Source organism: Cebus imitator, unplaced genomic scaffold, assembly GCF_001604975.1.
Source record: "Cebus imitator isolate Cc_AM_T3 unplaced genomic scaffold, Cebus_imitator-1.0 Scaffold1, whole genome shotgun sequence".
Lineage (NCBI taxonomy): Eukaryota > Metazoa > Chordata > Mammalia > Primates > Cebidae > Cebus > Cebus imitator.
The window spans coordinates 3,000,751-3,009,659 of record NW_016107316.1 but is presented as its reverse complement, the minus strand read 5'-3'; the positions used below and the strand labels follow the sequence as shown (position 1 = coordinate 3,009,659).

The 8,909-nt window shown below is 37.7% G+C and overlaps 1 protein-coding gene and 1 non-coding gene across 2 annotated transcripts in view; one reads left to right on the top strand and one right to left on the bottom strand.

Annotated features, from left to right (window-relative positions):
• Positions 1 to 8,909, top strand: part of ROCK2 (Rho associated coiled-coil containing protein kinase 2) — a 147,058-nt gene that overhangs the window by 91,783 nt on the left and 46,366 nt on the right. Inside the window, exon 5 of the mRNA XM_017524626.2 lies at positions 5,361 to 5,621. Coding sequence (XP_017380115.1) covers positions 5,361 to 5,621 — 261 coding nt within the window. The remainder of the gene's footprint in view (positions 1 to 5,360; positions 5,622 to 8,909) is intronic.
• On the bottom strand, positions 7,533 to 7,639 carry LOC119471037. The gene has a single exon (XR_005200027.1). It is a non-coding gene; the product is annotated as a U6 spliceosomal RNA (small nuclear RNA).

Here is an 8,909-nt window from a genome sequence, read left to right as displayed (position 1 = left end):
TTGCTCTTTTGCTGAGGCTGGAGTAAAGTGGCATGATCTCGGCTCACTGCATACCTCTGCCTGCTGGGTTTATGCGATTCTCCTGCCTCAGCCTCCCGAGTAGCTGGGATTACAGGAACCTGGCACCGCGCCTGGCTAACTTTTTGTATTTTTAGTAGAGACAGGGTTTCACTATGTTGGCCAGGCTGGTCTCAAACTCCTGACCTCAGGTGATCCACTCACCTTAGCCTCCCAAAGTGCTAGGATTACTAGCGTGAGTCACTGCACCCAGCCCCATTTTTTCTCTCTTATAAATAAAACAAGAATTATTGCCTTTATTCTGATGGAAAATATGTATAGTATCTCTTTTTTGTTGTTCTAGTGGCTATATTTACCATTTTAACATGCAAATTTAAGTTTTCAAAGTTTATTTTATTGAGGTATAATAACTATACAACTTTATTGAGGTATACAACTTTATTGAGGTATACAAGTTTTTATACCTCTGTAATACTACTTTATAGTAGAACTTTATTGAGGCCTAATTTCCATACCATAAAATTCACCTGTGTTAAGTGTATAATTTAGTGAGTTTTAGGAAATTTACATTATGCAACCATCACTACCGTCTGATTTTAGAGCATTTCTCCCATCTCAAAGTAGTCACTTGTAGCCTTTATTGACATTTCCTATTACCCTCTAAGCCCCAGGCAACCATTAATGTGCTTTCTGTCCGTGTAGATTTGCTTTTTCTAGGCATGTCATATGAATGGAATCATACAGTATGTTGTCTTTTGCATCTGGCACTTTTCCCTTAGCATACTGTTGTTAAGGTTCATCCATGCTGTGACGTTTGTTATACTTCATTCCTTTTTAGTGCTGAGTAGTATTCCATTGTATGGTGTGGTATAATAAATAATATATCTAGTCTTTGTCACTATTTCTGGCATAGAGCTTCAAAAGCTCTGGAATTTCCTGAGTGACAGGAGTGTCTTTGTTATACCAATGAGGTGACTCAGGTGGCCTCCTGATAGCTTCAGGTAGTGGACTGACCACTACAAAAGACCAAACACATGATTAGAAGACTAAGGCTTTCAGCTGCCAGACCTCCTGGGAGAGGGAGAAGGAGTTGTCCGGGAAGTAGAGATTGAGTTTAATCATTTGGCCAGTGATTTAATCAATAATGTCTATGTAATGGGGCCCCCATAGAAACGCTGGATATTGACACTCAGTGGAGCTTCCCGGTTGGTTAACACATTGATGTTCTGGTGCCAGGAGAGTGATGCACTTTCATTCCACAGAGAGAGGATGCAGAAGCTCTGTAATCTCTTCCAGACTTTGTCTTGTGCATATCCTTAGTAATAAAACTGTAATTGTAAATATAGCACTATCTTGAGTTCTGTGAGTTACCCTAGTAAATTGTTAAGCCTGAGGAGGTTGTGGGAACTCCTGAATTTGTAGCCAGTAAGTCCAAAATGTAGGGAACCTGGGGATCCCCAGAGTGCAGTTGAATTCTGAAGTGAGGGAAATTTTGTGGAAGACTGAGATCTTCACTTGTGGGATCTCATGCCGATAAGCCTTGATGGTTAACGTCCAAATTGTATTGCAGAACACCCAGTTGGGGTGTAAACAGTATAGAGATGTACTCCATTTTGTTCATTTACCAGTTGACGGACATTTGAATTGCTTCCACTTTTTGGCCATTATGACTAGTGAATGTTGATGATATGAATATTTACTTATTAGTCTTTGGTGGATATATTTCATTTTTTTTGGTAGATACATACGTGTGAAATCCTTGATTGTCTGCTACATTTATGTTTAACTTTGTAAGAAATTATCAGACTGGTTTCCAAAGCGGTTGTGCCATTTTGCATTCTTACCAACACTTAATATTTTCTGTCTTTTTTAGTATAGCTATTCTGATGGATGTTAAGTGGTACGTCATTGTGGTTTTAGTGTGTATTTCCCTAATGACTAATGCTATATATATCACTTGTATATATTTCCTCCCGACCTGTGGCTCATCTTCTCATTTTATTAATAGTATCTTTTCAAGCCAGAAAATTTTTATTTTGATAAAATACTATGTATCAGTTTTTTATTTTGTCAGGTATGCGTTTGTTGTTATATCTAAGAAACCTTGCCTAACCTAGGGTCATGAAGATATTCTCCTGTGTTGTTCTAAGGTTTTTGTAGATTTAACTCTTAAATGTAGACCTATAATTCATTCTGCATTAATTGTTGCCTATGGTGTGAGGTAAGGTTCCAAAAATATTTACCTTTTTGACTGTGGCTATCTAGTTGTTCAGACTTTTTTAAAAAAATTTCCCCTCAATTGCCCTGGCACCTTTGTCAAAAAAAGTTGTTATTTCTGGATTCTCAGTTCTGTACAGTTGTGTTCAATTGATCTATATATCTTTTTGTATGCCATTAGTCATATTTCACTTTGTTGCACAGGCTGGTGTAGAGTGGTCCAATTATAGCTCACTATAAGCCTCAAACTCCTGGGCTCAAGCATCCTCCCACCTCAGCCTCCCAAGTAGCCAAGACTACAGGTATACCATCACTCCTGGCTAATTTTTAAAATTTGTGTAGAGACATAGTCTTACTTTATTGCCCAGGCTGGTCTCGAATTCCTGGCCTCAAGCCATCCTCCCATTTAGGCCTCCCCAAGTGTTGGGATTACCAGCGAGAACCACCGTGCCTGGACAGTATTGTCTTGATTATTGTAATTTTGTAGTAAGTTTTGAAATAATATAAGTCCTCCTGCTTTGTTCTAGTTCCAGATTGTTTTGTCTTTTCTGAGTCCTTCGCATTTCCAAATAAATTTTAGGACCTGTTTGTTGGTTTCTAGAAAAAATCCACCAGGATTGAGGTGGAGATTGCATTGATCAGTCTGGGGAGAGTTGCCATTTTGATAATATTGATTCTTCCAATCCATGTACATGAGGTGGTCTCTTCATTTATTTGCATGTTTCCTGTAATCATTTAAACACATTATACACCAACAGACAGATACACACACACACACGCACACACACACACACTCTCTCTCTCTCTCTCTCTCTCTCAATTTGGTAACACCCCCACATACATCCCCCCCACACACACTCACTCTCTCTCTCTCTCTCTCTCTCTCTCTCTATTTTGTAACCAGCCTTATCGTGCTTTCCTATTTCTTCCTTCTCTGCATCCTGATGCCTTCCATTTTTAAATTATGTCTCACATAATCCTCTTACTTGGATTTATTCTTTTTCTGCCCCTCCCTCCCCCACCAGAGTCTTAATCTGTCCCCCAGGCTAGAGTGCAGTGGCACAATCTCAGCTCACTGCAACCTCTGCTTGCCAGGTTCCAGCAGTTCTCCCACCTCAGCCTCCTGATAAGCTGGAATTACAGGCATGCGCCACCACGCCTGGCTCATTTTTGTAATTTAAGTAGAAATGGGGGTTTCGCCAAGTTAGCCAGGCTGATCTCGAACTTCTGACCTCAGGGTATCTGCCTGCGTCTGCCTTCCAAAGTGCTGGGATTACAGGCATGAGCCACTGCACCCAACAGTGTTTCATTTTGTCAAACTACAGTCTTGAATAATTTTTTTGAAAATGGTCTGTTTATAAAATTTCATTTTGTCATCTCATTTGTTTTCTTGTCTGCCATATTCTAGAATCAAAATTATTTTCCCTTAAAACTTTGAAGATATAGCTATGTTGCTTTTATATTCAGTATGTTGGCTGAGAGGTTTGTTGAAAATATGATTTTATGTTTTTGTATATATGACATTTTTTGGAAACAGGATTTTTCTCTTGGATTTCTGAAAATTTAGCCGTAGCTGTGTAAAGTCTCTATTCATGTAGAGGTTTTCTTGATCTTAGATTTTTAACTTTACTCATTTCTAGAAATTTTTGTTTATTCCTTTGTCGTTCTAGTCTGTACTCTCTCTAGAACTGCTTTTGAGTAGACATTGCTCTGTATTTCATCTCTTACTCCTTCAGTGTATTCTGAGAATGTTCATTTTCTCAATTTTCTAACTCTAATCTGTTCATCTATCATCAGTCATATAGTGAATTCTTAGACTTAAGAGTGTTTTTCTGTCCTCATATCATCCTAATGTTTAATTGATGTGACAGCACACACACACAGACACACACAGACACACACACACTTTTTTTTTTTTTTTTTTGAGACAGAGTTTTCCTCTTGTTGCCCAGGCTGGAGTGCAATGGCGGGATCTTGGCTCGCTGCAACCTACACCTCCCGGGTTTAAGCAATTCTCCTGCCTCACTCAGCCTCCCAAGTTGCTGGGATTACAGGCACACGCCACCACGCCCTGCTAATTTTTTGTATTTTTAGTAGAGACAGGGTTTCACCATGTTGGCCGGGCTGGTCTCTAACTCCTGACCTCGGGTGATCCACCTGCTCAGCCTCCCAAATTGCTGGGATTGCAGGTGTGAGCCACTGCAGCTGGCCGATATTACATATTTAAAGCTGTCTTCGGTTTGTCTTATTAAACATTTTCTCAAATATTAATTTTATTTCTCAAATTGCCATTTCTCTATTTCATGATGTTGGTTTTTTTCAGAGATTCTTAGTTTTATCTTTTTCCTGTTTGTGTGTGGAAGACTTTTGTGTTTGCATTGCTTGTTTCTGGGAGGGGTGTGACATGTTGTTTGGTAGTATGTACGCATAGGTTTTCTTCTGACATTGTGGTTTCTCTGTCTTTTGAGGGGCCAGTAGCAGCCTGGATTGGTATCTTCTTTCTCTGGTCCCAGTGCTACTGCTGTAGTCTCAGTACACGGAATGTCTCTTGTTTATCATGAACAACGTAATGGGGAAGGGGAGAGAAGAGTTAACCCTGTTCCAAATATGGCTACTAGTGACTCATTCTTTCCATTGATATGAGGCTTATTACCTCTTCTTGTATCCATTGAATCTAGTATTTCTAGATTTTTTAATTGCTCCTGCCTCCTCAGCTCTTCTTTGTGTGAGTTATGTGCAGTAGTTCGTCTAGTTTTCAGAAAGTTGTTTTCTTTAAACTATAGTGAATTCTTCTGTCATTCTTTCACCTTTTATGTTCCTTGTTCCTGTTCTGTTTCTTTTTTAAAATGTTTCTATTTAAATAATTTCTCCTGTATTATGTTCTCCATGAGGGTAAATACTCATTTATGCTTGAATGAGGCACCCATATAAAAATTTTTTCTGATACTGTTTTTCTATTATGTATGCTCAAGTCTAAAATAAAAGATCTCATAAATTTTAACTTAGTTTTGGTTATAAAATAGTTTGCCTTTTTCAATAGTAATAATAACTTTTAAAATTTTTGTTCTGATTATGGTTTTGGGTTTGGGTTTTTAAAAATGTTTCCTTTTCCTTTTATTTTCCAGCTCTTTTATGCCTTTCAAGATGATAGGTATCTGTACATGGTAATGGAGTACATGCCTGGTGGAGACCTTGTAAACCTCATGAGTAATTATGATGTGCCTGAAAAATGGGCCAAATTTTACACTGCTGAAGTTGTTCTTGCTCTGGATGCAATACACTCCATGGGTTTAATACACAGAGATGTGAAGCCTGACAACATGCTCTTGGATAAACATGGACATCTAAAATTAGCAGATTTTGGCACATGTATGAAGATGGATGAAGTAAGTAAGCAATTTTTTTTAAATGCCAGTGTTTTGAGGGACAAACATAAATGAAATACATTAAATCACGTCTTCATAGTTTTGAGCAAAGGTAAATTTAGTTTTCATAACTGTATAACAACCCAAACAAGATAAAACCAACTTAAAACTTTTTTTAGCAGTCATTTATGTAGCTATAGAGTACTCACCAAGAAAAACAAAAACTTAGCTAACTTAGTTATCTTCTTCATAGACTGTTGACAAGCATTTGCTACCAATCAGAATTGGTTCATGTGTATAATCTAGGTGAAGGACACAAAATCTAAATTAAGGTAAATGGGTATTTCCACCACCATTGTTGTTTCTTTTTTTTTTTCTCTAAAAGAGGAGGTAAAAGTAAAGAAATTTATCTTACCACCTCCTGCTCACTCCCTCTGCATCAACCATGCAGAATAAATTTGGGAACATCATCTATTGTGATGCTTTACTTGTTGATCAATTCATATGATGATTAATAGGTTCAGTGGCATTAACCTTGTAGCTAATTATGATATTGATTTATTTTGGTTGTAAAATTTATGTATCTTGCCCTTTTCTCTGTAAGTGTGCAGTGATTCTTGATGGAGAGGGATCGGGTTTTATTTCCTTTGTATTCCTTTGTTGGACATAGGAGGTGACTTATAAATGTTAATATATATTGACAGCAAACTGTATTTCATCTTTTGTATGTTTTTCATAACTTTCCAGTATGCTTATAAAGCTAATCCTATTTCTTGGTAGTTACCTAGTCAAATGTTTCTTTTGAGTTAAGATAATTTTCTCTCTACCTCTTAACTTACTCATGCCACCTGTATGACACTCACTTTTTTTTTTTTTTTTTTTTTAGACGGAGTTTCGCTCTTGTTACCCAAGCTGGAGTGCAATGGCGCGATCTCGGCTCACCGCAACCTCCGCCTCCTGGGTTCAGGCAATTCTCCTGCCTCAGCCTCCTGAGTAGCTGGGATTACAGGCACGCGCCACCATGCCCAGCTAATTTTTTTGTATTTTTATTAGAGACGGGGTTTCACCATGTTGACCAGGATGGTCTCGATCCCTCGACCTCATGATCCACCCGCCTCAGCCTCCCAAAGTGCTGGGATTACAGGCGTGAGCCACCGCGCCCGGCGACACTCACTTTTATTAATGATTCTACCTTTATCAGCATTCCAGCTTCTTCCAAGTTCATCTCAGATTTTACCTTGGCTTTAAGGTTCTTTCTAATAATCCTAACCGGACTGATCACTCTTTAATGTCATAATGTCCATAATTTCCTCACATAGTCAGAATTTGTGCTACGCTTTATAAGCCATTTCTCTCCATCTTAATCTACCCAGCTAAAACTTAACATCCCTTTATGTTTTTGGTCTTCTTGATAGAGTCTGTTATTATGTTCTGTAACCAGTAATCGATGTTTAATAGATGAGTTTTTTATTGTACCCAAAGCTCCCTCTTGTGGTATTTGGTATAATGTAGTGTGAAATGATTAACAGTGAAAATTATCTTTAATGAAAATGAAGTATGAAATAATTTCCTAATAGAATGCTAAACTTGTTTATGCCTGATACACATAGTAGAAGACATTTTGTGCTGTACTTCCATGAATGTATTTGGATTTTCATTAAACCAAAAACTTTTGGGGCTGGGGTGCAGAGAGGTAAATCATATTACATGTTTTTAGGAAGGATAAGGGTGGTTAAGGAGAGAAAGGTGTAGGTAGAGTAGGAGAATACGGGGAACAGGATAGAATATGGTACCTACAGAATAATTGTTTAAGCATGTAAGCAAATACTAAAATCAGCTATTGAAATACTTAAATTGTCTCTTTACAAGGCAAAATTATGGCCTAATTTTGTTTACCATTTTTACTTTAATTTATTATTTCTAATAAAATTTTAAAATATGGACTACTTCAAGAATTTGCATGTTATGCTTGTGCAGAGGCCATGCCAATCTTCTCTGTATCGTTCTAATTTTAGTGTATGTGCTGCCAAAGTGAGCACTGTTTACTGTTTTTAAACTCAGGTACAGACAGTTGAGCTAATTATATTCCTTGGTTCATAGTTTATTGTCGTGAGTAGTCAACACAAAGGCCTCATCTTGTTTTCATTTTATATTTTCCTCGCTTCTCTCTTTCCTCTCCCTAATAGATAGCTACTGTATGTTTACGATATGCTTTTGCAGAGTATTAGTGTAGTGTGCATATATGTTCTTAGTTGGTATAAACAGTGTCTTGCTATACATGTCATTTTGTTTACTTTTGTTACTCAGCATGGTTTTTATGTCTCTCCCTTATAAATGTCAGTTAGTTCATTGCTTCTTTCTGCTACTTTAGTATCTGTCAATCAGTTTACCTTATTATCCTCTGGGTGTTGATTTCTAGGTCACCTCCAAATCCCTGCTAACAGCAAGACTGCCTTGAACATCTTTATACATGTCCCATGTATATGCTGAGAAGGGATTCTCTAAGTATAAACATAGAAGTGAAACTACTATATCAGAGGGTACATAAAGAATGGCCTGATCTCCAGAATGACTGTGAATGTTTGTAACTTTTTACTAGTAATGCATGAGAGATCTTGTCTCCACATATCCTTGCTAATGCTTATTATTCAGCTCTCTAAGGGTTACCAGTTCCATTGATATACAGTAGTATATTTAAATAATTAAGTTTATCTTATTGGACTAAGTTAGCCAAGGAAAAAGTAAATAAATAAAAATTACATTAATCTTTTTTTGTTGTTGTTGTTGTAGACAGGGTCTCCTCTATTGCCCAGGATGGAGTGTTGTGGTGTAATCATAGCTACTGTAGCCTGAAACCCCTGGGCTCAAGGATCCTCCCACCTTATCCTCCTCAGGCATTGCACCACCACACCTGGTTCATTTTTTAATGTTTCTGTAACTAATGATGACAAACCTCTCTTCCTGTATTTGTCAGTCATTTCTGTTTTGTGAATTACCTGTTTGTATCTTTTAACTCTTTTAAATTGGTTTCTTGTTCATGCACAGGGATTCCTTATATAATCTAGATAGTGATTCCACAGATACTGCTGATAACATCTTCCAGTGTGTTACCCGTCCATGCCTTCCTTTGTTTGAATAGAAATCCTTCATTCTCAGGTAGTCAAAGATTTTTTTTTTTTTTTTTTTTTAACAAATACTGAGCTTTAAAAGTGTTGTTGCCGGGCGCGGTGGCTCAAGCCTGTAATCCCAGCACTTTGGGAGGCCGAGGGGGGTGGATCACGAGGTCAAGAGATCGAGACCATCCTGGTC